This window comes from Saccostrea cucullata, unplaced genomic scaffold (genome assembly GCF_032062105.1).
Source record: "Saccostrea cucullata isolate Sc308-1 unplaced genomic scaffold, CSIRO_AGI_Scuc_v1 ctg10, whole genome shotgun sequence".
Lineage (NCBI taxonomy): Eukaryota > Metazoa > Mollusca > Bivalvia > Ostreida > Ostreidae > Saccostrea > Saccostrea cuccullata.
This window is the reverse complement of record NW_026938566.1, coordinates 158415-180158: the sequence shown is the minus strand read 5'-3', so window position 1 is coordinate 180158 and position 21744 is coordinate 158415. Positions and strand designations below refer to the sequence as shown.

General features: G+C 32.1%; 3 protein-coding genes across 3 annotated transcripts; 1 reads left to right on the top strand and 2 right to left on the bottom strand.

Moving 5' to 3' along the window:
* Positions 1–4148: 4148 nt before the first annotated feature.
* Positions 4149–5900, bottom strand: LOC134250643 (vesicular glutamate transporter 1-like). Its single transcript, XM_062732994.1, has 6 exons — positions 5661–5900; positions 5419–5568; positions 5160–5292; positions 4952–5062; positions 4755–4876; positions 4149–4421 (listed from the first exon to the last, which is right to left on the bottom strand). The coding sequence occupies exons 1-6, from the start codon at positions 5793–5795 to the stop codon at positions 4149–4151; spliced, it is 924 nt and encodes a 307-aa protein (XP_062588978.1). The 5' UTR covers positions 5796–5900.
* A 70-nt stretch (positions 5901–5970) lies between these two features.
* LOC134250690 (probable vesicular glutamate transporter eat-4) lies at positions 5971–7029 on the bottom strand. Its single transcript, XM_062733058.1, has 3 exons — positions 6668–7029; positions 6490–6577; positions 5971–6150 (listed from the first exon to the last, which is right to left on the bottom strand). Exons 1-3 carry the CDS (start codon positions 6734–6736, stop codon positions 6002–6004), a joined length of 306 nt encoding a protein of 101 aa, XP_062589042.1. The 5' UTR covers positions 6737–7029; the 3' UTR covers positions 5971–6001.
* Positions 7030–13144: 6115 nt separating this feature from the next.
* Positions 13145–18588, top strand: LOC134250641 (neuronal acetylcholine receptor subunit alpha-10-like). Its single transcript, XM_062732993.1, has 8 exons — positions 13145–13190; positions 14306–14445; positions 15732–15776; positions 16438–16547; positions 16743–16957; positions 17267–17593; positions 17739–17938; positions 18039–18588. The coding sequence occupies exons 1-8, from the start codon at positions 13145–13147 to the stop codon at positions 18255–18257; spliced, it is 1302 nt and encodes a 433-aa protein (XP_062588977.1). The 3' UTR covers positions 18258–18588.
* The last annotated feature ends 3156 nt before the right edge of the window (positions 18589–21744 follow it).

Below are 21744 nucleotides of genomic sequence, written 5' to 3'. Positions count from 1 at the left end.
ACAACTCAATATCTTGTATTCTATATAAACAAAGAAAAAAAATTAATCTAAAATTATCTTCAATATTTACAGTCAACTTTATAACAAGGGTCCTTTTATTTGTATCCAAGATTTTTCTGCTGACGTCAGATCACTGCACAATTTCCGATGGTTATATTGTTTGTACGAGTACAATAAGAAACTTGCAGTTGAAAGGGAGTGAAGCTGCACACCTGTAAGGCTTCTCTGAAGGTTTGAAATTGTCATTCATGTAACAATGTTTATTGCATATCTACTAGTATATTGTTAACAAAATAATGAAAATATTGTTTCCATTTATGACTACGACCACACCACTTTGCCAATGTTCATACTTGTATGTTTGTTCCATATATTGAGAATTCATGAAACATAGTAAAAAGGAAGTAAACAAGCAAATTCAAAGAATTGTGGTCCCCCGCTTTCGGTGTCTTTGTGGGCGAGATATTATTTTTTAGGGTCAAGGTCAAAAGGTCAAAGTTATTGGTATCCCATGAAAGGTCTTGCCACAAAGAATACATATATTTAAAATATGAAAGTCCTAGTTTCTACTGTTTAAAAGTTGTGACCAAGGTTAAAGTTTTTAAAAAGTAGTTAAAACTCCAAGGTCAAGGTCAAAGGGTCAAAGTTCTTGGTATTCAATGAAAGGTCTTCTCACAAAAATTACATACGTGAAGTACGAAAGCCCTAGCCCTTACCGTTTAAAAGTTATGGTCAAGGTTAAAGTTTTTTCAGAAGTACGTAAATCTCCAAGGTCAAGGTCAAAAGGTCAAAGTTAGGTCTTGCCACAAAGAATACATATGTGAAATATAAAAGTCCTTGTATCTACCGTTCAAAAGTTGTGACCAAGGTTATAATTTTTAAAAAGTAGTTAAAACTCCAAGGTCAAGGTCAAAAGGTTAAAGTTCTTGGTATCCAATGAAAGGTCTTCTTACAGGAATAACATATGTGAAGTATAAAAGCCACAGCCCTTACCGTTCAAAAATTATGGTCACGGTTATAGTTTTTTCATAAGTACGTAAATTTCCAAGGTCAAGGTCAAAAGGTCAAAGTTGTTGGTATCCAATGAAAGGTCTTGTCCCAAAAAATAAATTTGTGAAATATAAAAGTCCTAGTACCTACCATTCAAAAGTTATGGCCAAAGTAAAAGTTTGAAATTTTTTAGTAAAAGTTGGTCAAACTTCAAGGTCAAGGTCAAAAGGTCAAATTTGGTGGTACCCAAAGAAAGGTCTTATCACAAGGAATAAACATATGAAATATGAAAATCATAGCTCCACTAAATCAAAAGTTATGGGCAAGGTTAAAGTTTTTGTGACGGACAGACAGACAGACAGACGGACAGACGAATGAGATTTAATGTCCCCTCGCTTTCGCGAAAGCGGGGGACAATAAAGACTATTGCACTGCCCACTAGCACACTTGATTTACCCTATGGCCAGTGAAGGAAGAATGCAATGATAAGGTGAGGGAGCACGGGTGATAAGGCAATCAGTATATTGTTCTAATTTTCTTCTTTAGAATTTTTGTAACTAATTCATAAGAAAGTAATTGAATATTTTATTAATTCAAAGAAAAATAGTGGAACAAAAGAAATGAACAACAGTAATACTACACAATAGTAAATTTGATTACGATGAGAACAGAACATTAAAAAAACTGAACTTTTAAAAAGACAATATTGAATACAGATTGAACATTTTACATATAACAAGGCACAACATTTATGCTGTCAACTTAAGGCTCTTTAATGAAAATAAGGGCTTAAAAAATTAACAAGAAAAGAACAAAATGGCAGTTTTCATATCCCATTTTAATAGCGCTTTCTTGATGTAATGTATCCATCTTCAGATTGAAATAACTTTATTTTATAAATTTAAGAGATACTTGTAGCAATGAATATTTATCTTTAAAAAAAATTACTTTGGAAGCATTTAAGAAATAAACAACGTTATTCAGTGAACATGGCGTTATGAATAGCAATTGCTCTGCTGGCATATTCCATAATGCGCGCTAGCGCATCATGGAAAATATGCCAGCAGAGCTATTGCTATTCATAATGCCATGTTCACTGAATAATCATTGTTTATTACTTATATTTGCATAATTTGATTTTTTTCATGAATATCAGAGGAAATCCTGACTTACATAAGGACGCAGCTTCTTGTCTTCAGAAAGGAAAAACATACGGCTTTAAAATCTGTACACCTGATCAATGAATGCTCCTTTTCTCTAATAAATCACAAACAATTTATAAAGTATTTGCCTCTCAAATACAATTATCTGGATAGAAGCCGTGCCGTCATCACATTCTCTTACTTTTTGTTTTTATGCAGCTGTGACATCAACGATCAACGTTATTGAAACCCTCTGACAAAAATCAATGATTTAAAACACTATGATGAAAAATGATAATGCTTTAATAATGATTATTACTCCAGAATGCTTTTCTGTGATTTTTTTAGTTTTTTTATTTATTTTTCAGAGCTGAAATCATTCTTGAAATAGCTATACTAGTTAAAGAAATTTTCTTTTTCTGAATATTATTACCCAAGTGTGAAGAGTTACCGTTCTTTGTACAAATATGCAAAAATATGATACGAAAAAATAAAAATATGGCATTTCTCTACAATTCTTAAAAAGTTTTATTTTACAATTAAATACATTGACCAAAATTAAATTTTTAAAGATATAAATCAGCAATTTTAAATATTCTGAATTTCTTTTTTTCAAAGAATATTATTAAAAACTTATATTTACGAGTGTTGTTCCACAAGAACGTGGAATTTCTTCATATTTTATTTATTTTTAAGTGAAATTTGTTGAAAGTTTTAAATGAGAATATAGACACTTGTTGAATATTTTGAATAAAAGAGCATTTTAAATATTTATTATAGTAACTCCATAGCAGTTGCCATAGAAACAGTTGTTTGGAAATGCGGGGGAAACATTAACGCGTTAATTGATCATTTTAATTCTTAATATGTGAAGTGAGAATAAAACCGACCTATGTGGTAAATAAAACAAAAATATTATTACGATTACTTGACTTTTTATAAACCTTTGTGTAAAAGTTTTACTGATTTTACTGGATATTAAGTTTATTAGTTGATGATTCATTGTTCATCTTTGAGTTGTTAGACAACGTCAAATTTCGGTCAATTCATATGTTTTGTGAAAATCCTGGGATAACAATATCGTAAACACGTATATTACTGACATTGGTTTAGGAAAAACGCATTTAGTTACTGTTTTTCAGTGGCATATGAAATTTAAAAAAAAGAACTTCCATGAATGTTGATTAAAGGTGTGACCGCTTTTCGGAGGCACTGTTTTAAGTGTTTATACCACTTACTCATATTAAAAGCGTTAATGGACGTTGTCGACTGACGTACTGTTCTTGACATTGCTACTGAAATTGGAACATCATGTGGAAAGATGGGAGTATTTTGAAATTGAGTGAAAAATGAAGATACAGAGCAAGTTGGTGTGAAAGGATAACCAGGCTTTTCTTAAGAAAAATATTTTTTTTAAAAAGGTCAGCATTTTGTAGAATTACATATTCGAATTTTGATATTAAGGTGAGATGCTACTATAACGACGCGATAAATTTAACTTGACGTAACGTCGAAGTCTCTCCCGTGTTTCACAACAATCCATTTTCAGAAAGCTCGGGTGACATTATTGGTGATTGGAAAGTGGTGAAAATTTCCAATATTGTTGCATCATGACTCTGTATTATAAATATGCCTGTTGTTTGCTTTCATAAGATCAAGATAAAATTGTAGAAAGAAATTCCACGAACTTTTGGATCAACCCTCGTATTCCTTTAGCAAAAGATTTCATATATATACTTCTCAACACTTCATATAAGTGTAGTAAAACTTGTACTACACGAGTGAGATGTAGCAGTTGCATTCATAGCAGAAGAAGTTGCGTCTATAGTCCTATGAACGCAGTTGATGACTGCATGTTCATAGTGGGAGAAAGCAGTGTGTATGCAAATATAAGCACATGAAAAGTTCTTGTTTGACAAGTTCACAGGAAAACAAATTATAATCACAAGCATTTAAAACATTGAATTAGAAAAAAATGTATTTTATTCATATTTTATTAGTGCACTGAATAACAACCTATTTCTTGTCTGGAATATCTTCGTTGGGAATAATGCCATTATGATTTTCCTCAGTATTAGATTTCTCGATCTCTGCTAGGTTGTCTTTGGTTTTCTCGAGTGATATGACAGTGGACCCGTACACTGAATCACCCTTTGGTATATCTAACATAGTATATTCTGTCTGAGCCCACCCTTGCTGTTGTCCTGACCCAAACACAGAGTAGAATATAACAGCAAATAAATGTACTGATCCGGTGATGAAGAAGATTCTGTACCAAGACTCTGCATTCTAGAGGGCAAAAAAATCCATTTATCAATTAATACAAAGATGTACAAATTAAATTAACTAACAAATCCACTATGGGTTTGACTGCTACAAAATTGCAGATAGAAAAATATGAAAGAAGAATAGGTGATTGTGTTTCATATCTAAAAATGACCCACCTTGGTCTCTTTGATTCTCGCTTAAGAAGATTGGAAAAAGTAACAGGCCTAACCCGGTATCAATGAAATGCTTTTGTCAAGGAAAGGGACTTTTTACTAAGACTGCTCTTCAGTATTACACTAAACATTGTTAATAAATTTTCTCTTGAAAAATAAAGTTCAAAAAGTAATAATTCACCTTCTCTCTGAGAGCCCCAGCAATTGCAGTACCGATGGCAGCCCCTAGAACCCCAGACCTCACTATTCCCGTCAAAACACTGGCATATTGAGGGGCTAAGTCAACGGGATTGACTTTAAAACCTATAATAAGAATATTACTAAATAGTAAAATGTTTGAATGGGTTAAATGTAAAATGAGTTAATAAATGAACATACTTGCAATAGACAGTCCTGCCAGTCCCTCTGCAACTACTATAAGAACAGCGGCTGTGCTGTAATCTCTAGCAAAACCAAGAGCTAAAATGCACAAGGACTCTGATCCAAAACCTTGAAAATATATAGAAATATAATCAATATATTATTTATTTGTTGTGTGGATGAAAAGAATCAAGTTTTAGACACCTCAGATAATTAAATCAAATACCTATACAAAGAGATAATTTACGCCCAGCAGTTACTGAAACTTTTTCAGTTTTCACTAGTTTGTCTACGAAGATTCCTCCAAATACTACAGACACAGTCATTAGAATTGGCGGGAAACAAGTCAAGAATCCAATCTGGGAGAAGAAAAAAATGCATATTTTTTTTAACACAAAGGTACCTTTAATTTTGTTTATGAACCATTTACCTTACAGATGTGCATTATTAAGGCTTTCAGTACTACTATGTAATTTTAATTTTACCGTTGACACATTAAGAGCAAATGCATCCGTAAAATATTGAGGAATTTCAAAAATGATCATAGCGAAAACCCAGGATCTGGTGAAATTGGCCAGGTACAATGCCCAGACAGGAAGTGACGTCAATAACCGCCGCCAAGGAACACTTTTAGCCTTTATAAATATAAAGTACATTGGTTTTTAAAAACAGATTTTATTTCGCATTTTTTGTTAAAATCAATGTTCATCATAATATGAATTCTTACAAGATCTGAGGAAGACTTTAAGATGTTGGAACCTTCTTTCTCAAATATGTCCCTCTCCTTTTCACTCAATGATGGATGCATCAGTGGACTGTCATATACCATGCAAAACCAAACAAACGACCAAAGAATGCCCATACCTCCTGCATAATAAAAAGTACTTTAATGTTTTAGTTAATGACTGAATATTAAAATCTATTATTCAGACGTTTTATCATTCACAGGACATACATGTATTTATACTTTTTTTCAAATATTTTATGCCTGTTGTATTTTGCATGTCTGTATTTTTTTTTTGAAAGATGTCTATCATTTGGTATTTTATTTTTTGAAATTATGAACTCTTATTTTGTTTGAAATATCAATGAAATTGTCTGCAAATCCACCATCAGATTCAGATTTATACCATAGATGAAGAGTGCAGCGTTCCAGCTGACGTAACATGTGGTACTTCCCGCTATAGCAGATCCCAGTGATGCGCTCAGGTAAATACCTTCAATTATATACATGTATACTGGTTATCATAAGCCATTCTTTTCTTACAATTCTAGAAATAAAATGATGTAAAATAGTGCAATTCTTTTAGTATCTAAAATGTTTTGATAGATTTATTTGTAAAATTTTAGAAACAAATCAAAACCTATATTTCCGAATTCTTCACGTTTGCTTTCGATAAAGTGTGTTTAAATTAAATGTTTTAAAGTGTTAATTAAACTTTAGAGGGTAGCTCTGTATATCATCACATAAAAATTTTCATATATACCAGTATACATCAAATGTTTTTGAAATGAAACTTTGAAGAGACTTTTCCCTACGTGAATTAAAAGAATACCTGAATACGACAGTCCCACCATTCTCGCTCGTTCCGATTTCGGTGCCCAGGATGACATTACAGCACCCATGGCGGGTTGACACGTGCCCTTTGAAATGAGTTATGCTCGTATATCCAAGAAAGTACAATGAAAATTTCCGTTGTGAATCAAAAAATATAAAACATCTGTTACATATACCTCTGCAAGTCCTTGGATAATTCTAGCAACATAAGCAACGATTGGACTGTACTTCAAGAAAAATGCCATTATCAAGAAACAGGATGAACTTATAAGAATGGCTCCTCCAAACACTCTAGAAAAAAATATTAGGATTTTTAGATTTTTAAAAAGTCAGACCATATTTTATTTGGAGGAAATACTGTCCTCTAATAAAATTTGTTAATTTGAAATTTATTTTTTAATTGTATAAAAATCACATTACTTAGTTGGGGAAAACCGGACAGCTAAATATCCTCCTGGTAGTTGCGTTATTAAGTATCCCAGAAAGTAGGCCGTGCTGAGGTACTGGGACAGCGATACACTCCAGTTTAATTGTAGATCATTAGAGGTACCATTCAAGGTGCACTTGAATTTAAAAAAAAGTGATAGATAAGGAAACAAAAAAAATGATGGAAATTCTTTTTTCTATTCTCTATAAATTAAAAGTATCCATTCTTCAAAAGTATACGACTACGTTTAAACATCTACTTTCATTATATCTACAAGGATGGCTTTGTACTTCTTTGAAACTTCTGGTGGAATCTAAAAGATTCCGACTTAGTTCTGGTATGGGTTTATCAGGTTTGATAAATGTCTTAACTGAAGAGAGTAACGTTAAAAATCCCCTATATTGAGGAGATTGGGAAAATTATAAAATATCCGTGGTTAACAGCACCAAAAAATATGGACCAAAATGGGTTTATCCCTGAAACTCCCCTAATGTTAGCGGGGAACGTTCACGAGGAAATTACTTCGATGATAGCTTGTAAAATATGCATATAAAAGATTAATGTTAACGTTCATGGGTATATGAATTTGAGGGTTAAGGCAACTTATGAAATCCGCGACCATTGATCACCCATGAACAGTGATATTTTATAGTACATCAAGAAAATATTTGCTATTATTCTCACCTTGTCAAACAAGGACACTCCGGTGTTGTCATTTTCCTTGATAACATAGACCATAACCATGGTAAACACTGTCCTGAAGCCAAAGAAAATGAGGAATCCAAGAAAAGTTAAAAGACCAACAATGACTCTCTTTGGGCATCCCATGTCACACACAATGCAAACCAGCTCCTTTAAAAAGAAAGAAATAAATAAAGCAAAGTAGATTGAGTAAAAAAATGAAACTTTGAGTCATTCAGAAAGTAGCTTAATTTCCATCTTGGTTTCTCTTTGTTAAAGCTTTCAACCAACCAAGCCCCGTCCGTTTTTGTATTTGTCGATTTCGTTGCTTTTTCTCGACCCCACACGCCGACTCTCTCACATCCCATCTCTCCACCACCACTCCCCATCACTCTCCCTACTCTCACCAATTCTCTCTCCAGTCTTCCCCACTTTCTTTCCTACTCTTTCATTCTTCCCATTCCCCCCTCCTGCACTATCCCTAATACTTCAAACCTTTCTGTTCCCTACTCTCTCACTCCTCATTCTCTTTCTCCCTCCATTCAAACTATCCATCTTACTCTTTCTCCCCTCCCTATTCTCTTTCTCCCTCTCCTTCTCTCTTTCTCCCCTCCCTCTCCTCTCTCCTTTTCTCCCTCGACTCTCTCTCTCTTTCTCTATCCCCCTCCCTTTTTCTTCCTCATGCATTCTCATTCTCGTATACGACTTCTCACCCCTCACTCTCCCACTCTCTCTCTCCCACGACTTCTCACCCCTCACTCCCCCACTCTCTTTTCTCCCTGGACTCCTCATCCCTCACTCTCTTTCTCCCATGACTTCTCACCCCTCACTCTCCATACTCTCTTTTCTCCCACGACTTCTCATCCCTCACTCTCCCACTCTCTTTCTCCAACGACTTTTCACCCCTCACTTTCCACACTCTCTTTTCTCCCACGACTTCTCATCCCTCACTCTCCCACTCTCTTTCTCCCACGACTTCTCATCCCTTATTCTCCCACTCTTTTTTCCCATGACTTCTCACCCCTTACTATCCCACTCTCTTTCTTCCAAGACTTCTTACCCCTCAATCTCCACACTTTCTCGCTCACATATTCCCTACAATCTCATTTCATGCCCTCGTGTACTGAATAAGAATATAAATAAATAAATACATGTAAAGCGAGATTAAAATCTTCAACAGAAAATGAACATGCCAGCCTATGAATTATATTTACCCAGACGATGTATACTGGAATAAAAGATTCGAGTTAATATATAGTATGAACTTTTTTATGAATGGTTACAGAAAGATTACGTGGGAATATAATGTAAAAAGCTTGTTTGTTATGTCTTTGTTGTCGTTTTTCATTCCGAGCCTTTTTTATTATGTTAAATCTTTATCTCTTAGTATATATATATTTTTTTTCAAATAAGTTTTATCCAATATGTAAATAAACGTAGTAATCTGTCGAGGGTGCTATCGAGAGGGAAATAAAATCTTCACGTATTTCTCCAAATGCATTAGTATCATTTATATACGAGAGCTTCTAATTTTAATTACAGTAAAAAGAAAAAATAACTTTCGTCATTGATCTTCTTGATTCTGTAATTTTCACAAAAATATTTAAAATCAAACAACTTTTTTTTACATTACATGAATAAGGATTAATTTTCAAAATTTGCAGACAAAAGGCAAATAACAATAAATAAAATAATAATCTGCATATGTAATAAGAAGAATGAAACCGAGTTTGCAAACCTATGAATTTCTTTAAGGAAATATACTAATATTTCTAAAAATTACACAATTTCTCAGTCTCAACGAATTTAAATTGAAAAGTTCTAAATTTTTTAGGGGGATACTAATGACTGAAAACTTATTTTTATCAAATTATTTTTTAAGAAAACAAAACTACTTGATCACAATTGAAAAAGCATATTCATAAGAAATAGGATTTACATTTCTTAGTATACATACCTGATATACTTTGATAATCACTTATTTTTTGGTGACAGAATATAAATAAAATTAATTTTTAAAAGAAGATGTTAATTAAAACAACTTACAAGTTGTAAGATCCTCTTCCCTGTCTTTAGAGAAACAACTACCAGTTCTCTGTAAAGTGTTAGCTTAGAGATTGAAATCCTTCAGTTCTGTATGGGGTAGAGTTAGGAATATGGTCCTCTTCTAAAATTTAGATTTAAATATTTTTTATCGTCATAAACAAATTAAACTGGAAAAATTCTATTTTTTAAAATAACAATATCCTGCAGCAGCGATATACAGTAGGGTCCCCGTGTCCTATCAAATTGCAACTCCAGATAATCCATTGTGTGTAAGGGATTTTTACAGAAATAACAAATTGAATGGCAATGCAGTTGTCACCTATCCATTTCGGAATTAAACTTGGGGCACAGTATGTACTATAGAAAAAAAGGATTCGTGGATTGCTTATAATTATTGCTATATGTGATTTAGGTTAGATTGACATTATTATAATTTATTTAAAGCGAATCTGCTTGTAATGAATTCACGCTTACAGCGAAGGGATTTTCATTCCCCATGGTTTTAACATATAATGAATGAAAAACAGTGAAAATAACGAATTGTGATCGAGCTAATAAATACAAACAATTCAAATTTGTGAAAAAAGACACGTTTATTTTTTTTTTATCACTTTTAAGTAATTTTTTTTAAGGGAGGAGTTTGCAAAAATAAACAATTTTACAATTGACCAGTGCCATGGAAAGTAAATTTTACGAGTACTCTGTCTATGATGTCTTTTATTTACAAATTTATATCCAATGATACCCCGGTATTCTTTATTTTGCTTTTAAAAATACTTCTTCAGAGTAATGAACTGGATTGAACGACACGCGTAAATGCCTATGGTCCTTCTCTATTAGCCAAGGCACAAATACTGGTACATTTTAACATTTAACAAAATGTAGGGAAGATAATCAATTGCTATACATGGGGTATTTAGAATGAATCCAAAGAGAGACAGAGAGAAAACTTTGTTGCTAAAATTTGAGTTTTTTAAATTTACATTATGGGTATATATGTCATGGTTAAGTATATTCATCATATTTCATCCCCAAACATATTCTAAAAACGTTCATATCAAGTATCTGCAAATTTTAAAACCTTTATCTGAGGCGAGGTCAAAAATCGTATAAAAGGACATCATTGAAGGGTAGTGGTGGTGGTGGGCAAATTCCTCCGCTGTACAAGAAGAGATCTTGTGCTTCTTGGAGGGACAGATCTAAATTGCAATGCAAACTTTCCTCTTGTATTTGGAAGTCCTCTTGGAATTTCCTCCGATCAGCCTTTCAAACAATGATAAAATGGTCGATGTATATTGTCTTGGTTATTCATCACACGGTGAATTCTGGTCCTGCTAATCAGTTATGGACAAAAGCGACAACTGCAAAACAGTGCAAATAAATAAAAAAAATTTTAAAAGCAATCGGTATTGTTTGACCACTTTTTCAAAATCAACTTTGCATAAAACATAGCTGTTTTATTGAAAGTATGAGTGATGCTGGTTGATTTCTGGTTTGCAAATGACCTATCTAACACAAACTGCCAAATACTGCGGAGACGTGAAGAATAAAAAAAATTCGATCTGGTAATATTTCGGCAGCATTATTCGTATAAATTATGCACTGTTTTTACTTCCAATCCTGGTAAAAACAGTTTACGTAAATTGGTAACTCAAAGAGTATTTTCGGGTCCTAAATTAATCTTGTCAATGATAACTAAAAGTGCACCATCTGATGTAAACCAAGGTTATTTATATACATTCAACATAATCGACTGAAAACCTCTTTTTATAGATATTACATGTACAGTATATTGTGAATATATCTATTTGATTAATAATAATTTAATAAAACTTTCAAACAATATGAGAGAGAGAATGCAAAAAAGTATATTTTAAGCAACAACAAAAAAACCCCATAAATTCAAAAAATTGTTCTTGATTCAGACAAAATAGCATACATATAAAAGATTAATATTTCCAACAACATGTAACAATAAACTAAAATAAAAAAAAATCTTCGAGTTTTTTTATAGGATGTATGTACATGACTGAAAATGAAAAATTGTGATCCAGACATTGTAAATCAACACCATATTAGGCCAGATAAAATTAATCTTTAGATTCTCATCCCCGCCCGCCCCTCTCAAAATGTCCCATCCCGGTGTTTTTTATTTCGATTTTTGGGTGTTAAAAGTATTTTCCATGTATTTTTATTCAGCAAGAATTTTGGTCAAAGTTTAAGAGTTATCTCTCGTCTGTATTAAAAGTCGCGTGTCGCTATTTATAGCAAAAGAGCCATGTGAAGAATGGCGAAAAATCGGCAATAAAAGCAGTTTAAATATGTAATGAAAAGATAAAATGTCAGTGTAAAAAAGGTAGAGAAGAAAAAATAGCATCAACACGTCTAGATAGTATTAATCATGTTAATGGCTTGAGCAAATTAGAGAGATTTTAACTAAGGAAAAATAGACAGGGAAAATAACACCTGGTCAAGTTTTAAACGATCTCCAACTGTGTGTGATTTTTCTTTGAAAAAAAAAATAATAAAACATCGTAGGCAGACTTTAAAGAATGCTAAGAAAATGTTAAATCTTAAAACTGTTCAGGCCTAGGTTTTCCAGTATGTGATATTTTACAGAAAACATAGGTTGGTAAAACTAAAAGGTATTTGAGGAAGTCTGACATGCATACACAATTTAACGGTATCCCCACCCCATTTTGATTGGCGTGTGCCGTATTTGTGTACTTGATAATTTCTTAATTAACAATAAATATTTAATTTTTTAAAGCAAGAAGCTTCTTTAAATATTTAAAAGAATATGAAAGGAATAAAATCTATTCATATTGGCATTAACATAACAAAAAATGTTTACGAGAGTCCATGTTTTGTTGATACTTCCAATTTAACAATTATAAAAAATAAAAAATAAAATCCGCCCACCCGCCCCAATATTTTAGCAAATTAGGATGAGAATCTAAAGATTAATTCTATCTGGCCTTATGGCATATAATATATACTGTATATTTTCTATTCTATTCATTCATGTATTTGATCAGCAAATGTCTTTGTGTTGCATATTATGGACAATACAAGAATCTTCTATTTGATATCCATATTTTGTCCATATTGGTGATTCTTTAGGGCGGTCTTTGAAAAGATCAGAAGTAAGGTTACTACATTTATACCTTGATATTTTCTCTGAAACCTTACCCTTTTGTATTTATATGGAGGCCACTTACTTTAGTATGTTTTATTTACAAAGACTTTATGTCTCAAAGACAAATAACTTCAGTTTTTATACATTTATTGTTATTTATTTTTATGCTCCTGGATCGAAAAATCCGGGTGGTAGATAGTTTTTGTTCTTGTCTGTCTGTTGTCAACTTTAACCTAGCCCATAACTATTGCGTTGTCAAGGGTAAGTGTATACCACGTTCCACCCTAGAATTCTGTTACCATCTGGGGCAAAGTGTTTCACAAACACATCTTCTTTTTTCTCAATAATAACAATAAAAGTATGATCAGCTATACAGACAGGGGTGAGGGAGCGGAAGAAAGGGATGGTATGGAGGACCATATCACCGCAATATTCAAGCTTAGATCGTATATGGTTAAAATTATTTTAAGAACATGTTCTTGATATTTCATTTAAATAATGTGTAGGTTTAGGACAGGATTAACAAATATCTTTCCTTTATCTGATAGTGTACAAAAACATATTTGACCATCCTCGAGAAAAAAATGTGATCTTGATAGGGCTGAGAGAGAAAGGTAAAATAGACTAAATAAAAAAAAACATCTTTACACACAAAACCAGCAATGAAATACAATGTGGATAAGCAATTTTCTTAGTAAAACGTATTTTAAATTCATTAAATAAAGGTCCGAAGGAAACTAATTTAAAAATAAACTTGATGTTATCCCAACACTGCAGGCTCAAAGGCAACATTTTCAACCCATTTTCCAACAGAATTTATATTGCTTACACGTTATTGATCTGAACCCGATAATTAACCCTTAATATGGCTGATTGGCAACAAATACAAGAAAAGGGCTTGGTTGGTCAATAACAAATAACTGCAAATGTCTTGCATATTTAAAATTCACGGTATTCGCTTTCAACAGCAGCGGAATTTATAAGAAAGTTGTAGAGAAATTAGAATTTTTGACTCAAATGGAAAAAGTTATTTCTTTCTTAATTTTAATTTCAACGTTGAAAGGTAAGATTTCTTTAAAATATAAATTTGAATTTTCTTCTCATTAGATAAGTATAGGAAGTAGATAACATTGCATCCATTGTTGTTTGTCTGGTATTATTGCAATGAGCTGAAGAAACAATTGTGTTGTCATTGTATGCATCATGTCATCTTCTTTGTTTATTTCTTATATTGACTTTTTTTCCCATTTTACTTGTCTTTAAAGTAATACATAGTTTTGATCACAGGCTTTTTTAATTTAGATGGTATTACAACAATTTTAATTTGATAGCGAAACCATACTATGTTGACTACTGCCAAATCAAATTACTTTTCTTTGACAGACAGTAGGGTATTACCTAAATCATATTACAGATGTAGTTGATTTTGCATAGAGATAGACCTCTTCTAAAAATGATCTATTTCATCATCAGATCATACAGTGGTTATATAGTGGTTATCCTGCATTTTTTCTCCAACAGGGACTAAACCTTCTGCCACAGAGCAGAATCTCTACAGCAGCCTGTTATCCAACTACACCACAGAAATTCTGCCCAGATGCAATCATACCACCAATATCACCGTCAGCCTAGATGTTGCCCTTCGAGAAATTATTGCCCTGGTAAATATCATTAATATTATATTGTTATAATCACTGAAAGATTGAGTTGTCAGTTTAGATATTGCCCTCCTGCATTATTGCCCTGGTAAATATGATAATAATATATTATGATCAGGCCAACAAATTAAGTTTTCATCCTACATGCTGTCTTGGTTGCTTGAGGTCCAAGACCGAGCAACCTGGTTTTTCATTTTTTTTTTCCAGACTGCTCAATAGGCATTGTCCCTTGGTATCTTATGCTACCAGGCCAACAAAATATATATACTTTTTTTAATTATATGATTAATAATAATATGATTACATGTACTTGTTTGCTATTATCCACCTGGTCATTGCAGTATAAAGGAGCTTGGTATTTTATTATTATTTTTATTTTCTTCATATTGTATTATTATAATTATATGTAATGCTTATATTTCATTGTGAACTACCCTGTATATCAGTAGTTCAAATCTGAGAACGTTTACACGTGAGGATCAAGTGAAGTTTGCATTGTTATAATCATGATTATATTGTTTGTTTCTTAATTGTATATGCCCCCAGAGGGCCCTTAATTGGTGAATAAATAAAAATTATATATATATAATCACTGAAAAATTGAGTTTATAGTTTCTCAGATTGTTGGGGCTATAATAATACTTTATACCAATATCATCGAAAGTATTTTACTTTATACATGGAAATCAGGGATCGAAAGTTCGTGAAATTGTCGTTAGGATGTCACTGAAATACCGGGGTATAGTCTGCTACCTTAAAACATAAATGATAAAAAAATGTAAATCAATCTTAGTTTTTGTTTTATTGCTTTATTGAATACCAGTACCAATTCAAAAGGCAGCGAAGAAATTAAAATAGATATTAAAGCACTTAAGATAATTCTGTATGAGAAATCTTGAAAAAAGAATGCACGAAGGAACATGGGTATTATTTCACCACAGCTCCCTACAGAAAATAAATATTAACCGATGTCAATCGCAGCTGTTTATTCTCAAGGTTCTACATTGATTTCTAAATAGAGCAAAATATCCACACATACTCAAAGGTTCTTAATTGTACAAGAAATTACTATCGCAGAGGAAGTTTACATAACCATTGTTTGATATTCCGATTAAATGTAACAATATTCGTATATCACTTCAAAGCGACCAAAAAAATAACGACATGTCAATTAAATTGACAGTTTACAGCTATTTTTTTTAAATCTAATTAACAAATGCTTGCAATTTATGAAAATCATTAGTTCTTGCAAGTTCTTTTTACTTAATTATGTATTTAAACTTTTTTAGAATGAAAGAGAACAAACGTTGAAGTTAAAGATGTGGATACGTCAGGTATACATGTTGTATTCAATAAAATAATTTTATCAATGATAAAAGAAAAATGTAGATTACTAGTACATTCATTTTTTCTCTTTTTATTCCTTTGACTCTTTGTTAATTGATTTATTTTTATGTTTGATTTATTTATTTATTGGTAAGAGTGGGTCCACCATTTGAAGGTCTGCTTATTCCTTCATATTACTAGCTACTGCCTACTTCCATAGAGCAACTGGTCAATTTTTATAAAATTGTATTCAAATTAACTTTTTCTGGCCATAACATTGGAAGCTCATCTTTCATAAAAGGACCCTTTCTAAGTAGAGGATGTGTACAGATTATGTAGCTATAAAGTAGGGGTTTATTAAGGACAAGGTCACAAGTTTCAGAGGTGTAATTTTTTGCATTGATCGTAACTTTGAAAGGAAAAAAAAAAGTTGCAATTGATTTGGCACAAAATCACTCAGATTGTTGAATAAAGAAGATATTGGGGAAACAGTTTAAACACAACTCGAATTTTGTTTCAGCATCAATACATGTACTGTAAAATTTTACTACTGGAATGTTGACAATCTTTTTTGTAAAAGAAAGCTTTCCCAACTTAAGAGAGACAATGCAATTAAATATCTGTATGCTAAGTTCTTGTCAATCATTCTAAGACTTTTATTTTACCAAGAGCTGGAAAGACTGCTATCTGGCCTGGACGTCTGCCACGTACGGGGGACTCGCTTCCTTTTCGGTGTCCATGAGCAAACTTTGGACACCGGATATCACTCTTTTTGAGAGGTGCATTTTAATGTTTTATAGTGTAAGAATTATCTAGGCTTTAAATTCATTTTGTAAATTAATAATGGGACAATGAGAGCATTGTTGTACACTGAATAACACTCGGCTGCATAATTCGGATTAATAGGTGCAAGGAAACAGATTTTTTTCTAAAAATTTATGTTCCATTTCACCTAAGTTATATTTGTTTCTCAGTGCGCATGAGGGTGAGAATTTGCCAGGTCGTGGATTTTACCGGATCACGGTGTATTCCGACGGATCAGCCTACTTCAACTTTCCGACAGTTGTGGAGATGTCGTGTTCAGTTGATGTCACATATTTCCCGTACGACACACAAAAATGCACCATAACACTAGGGTCCTGGACTTATAATGGGCAAGAGGTTGATCTAGTGGCCAGAAGATCTACCGGTTTGTCATTGTCATTGATTTTAATTTTTTTAATTATTATTATTATTAAAAAGGACGCTTTTTAATTAAAGATCAATATTTAACTTTAAGTGAAACTCTTTCATCCAGTTATACTTTTGCAACCATAAACAAAAAGAAATTTACAGTGATATATTATATGCAAATAAATATTTGCATGTTGTAATGATGGTACAATTATGACAATTTTTCAAATCTGCTCAAATGGCTAGTGTCATGTTCTAAATTTTGAATTTGATAGATGAAAAATTAAGAACATGACAATACTGTATTTAAATTTTTTTTTGGTAGGAGATTTGTCTTCTTTTGTTAAGAGCAATGAGTGGGAGGTTGTCAGCTTCCGGAGCGAACGTCACGTGGTATACTATGGATGCTGCCCAGAACCTTTCCCGGATGTGACGTTTTACCTTCACATGAAGAGAAAGCCCAGGTTCTATGTGCTGACAATCATATTCCCATGTACTCTTGTGGTTGCTTTAGCCGCCCTTGGATTTATAATTCCAGCTGACTCTGGAGAAAAAGTTTCACTTGAAGTGACTGTTTTACTGTCACTATCTGTGTTTCTTCTGCTTGTTTCTGATAAGTTACCAGCATCCGCAGAAACTTTTCCAATCATTGGTGAGGGATATTGCTTGTGTGTGCATGTGCGAAGAAGGGTCTTTACTGATACCTAAAATTTCAATTTTACTATTTTAGTGTTACTTTTCTAATTACATAATGTTATTGGGTCAATAATGATATTACGATAACTTTTATTTTACAGGGATATACTTTTCTGTGTGTATGGTTATCGTCTGTCTCTCATGTACATTTGCCGTCTGTGTCTTGTATTTACATTTCCGTGGAGAATCGACATGCCCATTGCCTTCATCAGTCAAGAATATTTTTCTTAGAAAATTACGATTTGTGCTGTGTGACACGACCAAAGTCGCTTCGGAGAAGCCAGAAACTGTAATAAGCAAGGTCTGTAACTTTTTAATGTTACAAATGCATGCTTTCTAAAATAAATGTTCATTTTATATGTATTTCTTTAAAGACATATCTCTTATTTTTATTATTTCAGGGTGTAAACAAATGTGATGTTGAGGTAGAAAGTGTGCATTCTTTTTCAATAGAAAGTAGTTGTCAAGAGACAAAAACTAATAAAAGTACCAACTCAGAACAGATACTAGAGGAATGGCGAAATTTAGCGCGCGTTTTGGATCGTCTGTTTTTTATCTTTTACCTGGTTATTTCTCTCATAGTAACAATAGTTTTCTTTGGTATTTTGGTAAATCAGTAGTAACGATCACATGACGTTTTGAATGCATATTCCCATGTTACCCATAACCTTAAGATTAGAATTTTGCTACATTAAAAGTTTTAAAACACTATTCTGGTGTAAGCTATTGCATTCATGCAAAGTTATGTCAAGGCCCACAAACAGTTACTGATGGTAATGTGTCCAACTGAAAGGGGGAAGAATTAGTTATTCTCTGCCATAAAACTCCATTCTCGTGTTGTTATCACCTGCACAGATCAGTGCATGCGACATAGAGATATTGAAGCATGGGTTTTCTTTTAAGTCGGTTCAGTAACCATCCTTGTTTCACCCCGAGTGTATGCATTGTTTTGGAAAATAATACTGAAGAAAATAGTGATTACGATAAATATATTTATTTATCGTAATCATTATTTTCTTCAGTATTATTAAAATATTGTAAAAATAATAAGAACATTTTGTTTTAGGAATTTTAATTGTTCCATCTATTATGTCGAAAATCATATATGTTGCATTGATGTTGAAATATGTTCTGTTTATGTATGATATCTGAAATATTCTATGCAGTGTTGAAGATTTGATATATATAACGTTGTGTGAAGAATCTTATGTTCTGTTAAAGATCTTGCATGTACAAATCATAATGAAGACCTGATTATGTTCTATCAATAATTAATATGTAAGCGTTGAAGATTTTCAAACTTATATTCTATTTTCAATGAGGTCCTATGTTTTCATGTTAAAAATTTAGATTCCTTTATAATAGATTGAAGATCTGGTATATTCTGTTTATGATAACATTATAACGTACGTGTGTTATATAATTTTTATGATAGAGATGTGGCATATTCTATCGATTTAAAAAATACAGTATTATCAATTTATGATCTGAATTGATCTTTCTCTGATCAAGAGCTGATATGTTATCCAGATGCTCTACATTTCTCTACATTTGATATATTTCGAAAAGCTGATATCTTTCATCCATGTTTAAGATATGATAGGTCAAATCTGTTTTAAGATCCGGTATGTTATATTTATGAGAAACTCGCTGATATTTTCCTTTTATGCCTGAGATGTGATATGTTCTATTAATGATGGATATTACATATGTTCTATTGATGATGGAAATCTAATATGTTCTGTTAATGATAGAGGTCTGGAATATTCTGTTTAGGATATAGGCAGGATATCTTCTAATTTGATGGAGATGTGAGATGTTCTGTTTTTGTAGAAATTCATGTTTGTTTTTGCTAAAGAGTTGCTATGTTTAGATATGTTCAAGACCTGATATATCCTATCTTTGTTCAAATTTTGATATACCTGTTTCAGGACATGATATATTTTGTGCTTAAGATATGAACTGTCCAATGTTTCGTTCGTTGTTATATGTTTCTCTTATGAATTTTCCACTCATATGGAGATGTCCAATGCTATGAGGCGGAACTGATATGTCACTGCTATTAACTTGTTCTACTTTATTCTCTTGAGATCATTTTAATAGAAAAATAAGGTACCAATAAGCATGACCTTACATTTCATTATTTTTTAAATCATTTATCTTGTTCAATTCATAAAATGACGACAAAGTACATATCACGCGCATGTTTACGAGGGTTGTCCCGTAAAATCGTGGACAAGTTGTCTAGTGTGAAAAATAAACATAACAGCGTTCTGAAATTTTCACTATTATTTGGTACATATTTTAGTAATATACTTGGCAAATTTCAAATAAATATATGCATAAATAAACAAATTATGAGATTTTATGCCATGTATTGTATCACCTTACGGCGCATGAATTATAACGTCAAAGTGTCTAAAACAGCGTCACGTTTTATCTTTACTTAAAATGAAGTTGGATGAGTCCGACTTAAATTTAGGAATTTCATTGATACACATTCTTTAGTCTCCATAAACAGCCGAAGAACCAGTTGGCATCCTCGTGCGATCTTCTGAAGATTTATTAGTAAGTTACGGACAATATTCCCACCATCATTCAACTAATAGAAAATCTCATATCGGCGGTCTACTGTGACAGCGTCCTTTGCTATTACATCAGGAGTTTGTCCGTATGTTTTGTACTCCCCGGGGACTTGATCATGTTAAAAAACTGTGTTATATAAAACTCCTATTTCATTTGTATACTTAAGATACGGTGATATTTTTATAATCTTTTTTCTTCTATGGTCATTTCAAGTCTCTAAAGGTGTCATTACAACAGAGAAATAAAACTGAACTGTTCTCCGGTGCGCCGTAACGTCATAAAACGCCATTTTTCGTGTGTTGTGTTTACCACTTTCCCATTTCGAATGCTCGAGAAACTGCCAAAAATTAAGCAAATGCCTTAAGATTTTTAAAAAGACTACAAAATTGATTGTGGAATTGAAGTAGTGTAATTTAATCCTAATCTTATGTATTTAAAACTTTTATTTTGAATTCAGACTTGTGTATTCTTTATTAAACCCTTGGTTTTTTGACCGTGCGCCGTAGGAAATACCTCGTGCACATTCAAGCATAATAAAATCTTTATTTTTGCCTATATTATATCAAAAAAATTATCATGCACTTAAATATGATAAATAAACATTTACTGAAATTTTCAGCTCAGTGCGCTATTACTTTTCGAGAAAAACGCTTTGTCCACGATTTTACGGGACAACCCTCGTATGTCAAATTTTTAATAAGTTAAAATGTCATAATCAAAATGTCTCCCTTGATGATAAGTCATATATTGAAGAAAAATTTCTTTGTTAACAATTTGATACAAATGCACATTTTTATGTTAATAGAAATTTACTAGAAAGTTATTATTTTTTGTTATTATTAGAAAGTTATTTTTAAACATGTTAAAAATTTTAAGTGTAATAAAAATATTTTAAGTTATTTTTGCGAGATATTGCCCTGCGATAGTTCTTTGTTTTTGTATATGCATTGTTAGATATGTTTGTTCTGATATAACAAAACCAAATGTTGAAGACAAGTATTTGAAGATATTTTCACTCCTCTGAAGTGAATAAAAATATCAATAAATATATCTACAAAGAAATGATAATAAAGCATCGCATTAAGATATCTTAAAAAGCCTTCAATATCTGTAAGATAATGTGTCGACATGTTTGTTAATTAATGTCATGGTTCAATCATCTTATACAGCCATGACATAAACTTTAAAAAATGATGGCTCTTTGCGATATATCTTGTCTGTTAAAGCACAAAAATATCACCCAACCATAGATAAATCTATTGAATTGTTGGCATATACACACAATGTTTTGATTTTGTTCTCTTGTCAAAATCATATATAATACTTCACTGCACTGGGAGATATTTAATTGAAAATGTATTATTTTATTGAAATAATTTACGTCGGATATTATTTTTTTTAATTTCACTGACGAAAAAATACACAATTCATTAAAACACACGTATTACTAGAATATTCTGTACCTATATTGATATTAAATAGAATTTACTGTATCATGTAATTTAAATTTACCGAGTTAAT

Excerpts from the sequence above, each read along its gene's own strand:
- LOC134250643 (XM_062732994.1), bottom strand. The coding sequence starts at position 5,795 with ATGGGCATTCTTTGGTCGTTTGTTTGGTTTTGCATGGTATATGACAGT. Across the intron at positions 5,569-5,660 it reads TAAAGTCTTCCTCAGATCTT|GCTAAAAGTGTTCCTTGGCG; the intron begins GTAAGAATTCAT and ends ATATTTATAAAG. Across the intron at positions 4,877-4,951 it reads GGCAGGACTGTCTATTGCAA|GTTTTAAAGTCAATCCCGTT; the intron begins GTATGTTCATTT and ends TTCTTATTATAG.
- LOC134250690 (XM_062733058.1), bottom strand. The coding sequence starts at position 6,736 with ATGGCATTTTTCTTGAAGTACAGTCCAATCGTTGCTTATGTTGCTAGA. Across the intron at positions 6,578-6,667 it reads TTATCCAAGGACTTGCAGAG|GGCACGTGTCAACCCGCCAT; the intron begins GTATATGTAACA and ends CTCATTTCAAAG. Across the intron at positions 6,151-6,489 it reads GGTGGGACTGTCGTATTCAG|GTATTTACCTGAGCGCATCA; the intron begins GTATTCTTTTAA and ends ATATAATTGAAG.
- LOC134250641 (XM_062732993.1), top strand. The coding sequence starts at position 13,145 with ATGATCAGCTATACAGACAGGGGTGAGGGAGCGGAAGAAAGGGATG. Across the intron at positions 15,777-16,437 it reads TAAAGATGTGGATACGTCAG|AGCTGGAAAGACTGCTATCT; the intron begins GTATACATGTTG and ends TATTTTACCAAG. Across the intron at positions 17,939-18,038 it reads CAGAAACTGTAATAAGCAAG|GGTGTAAACAAATGTGATGT; the intron begins GTCTGTAACTTT and ends TTATTATTTCAG.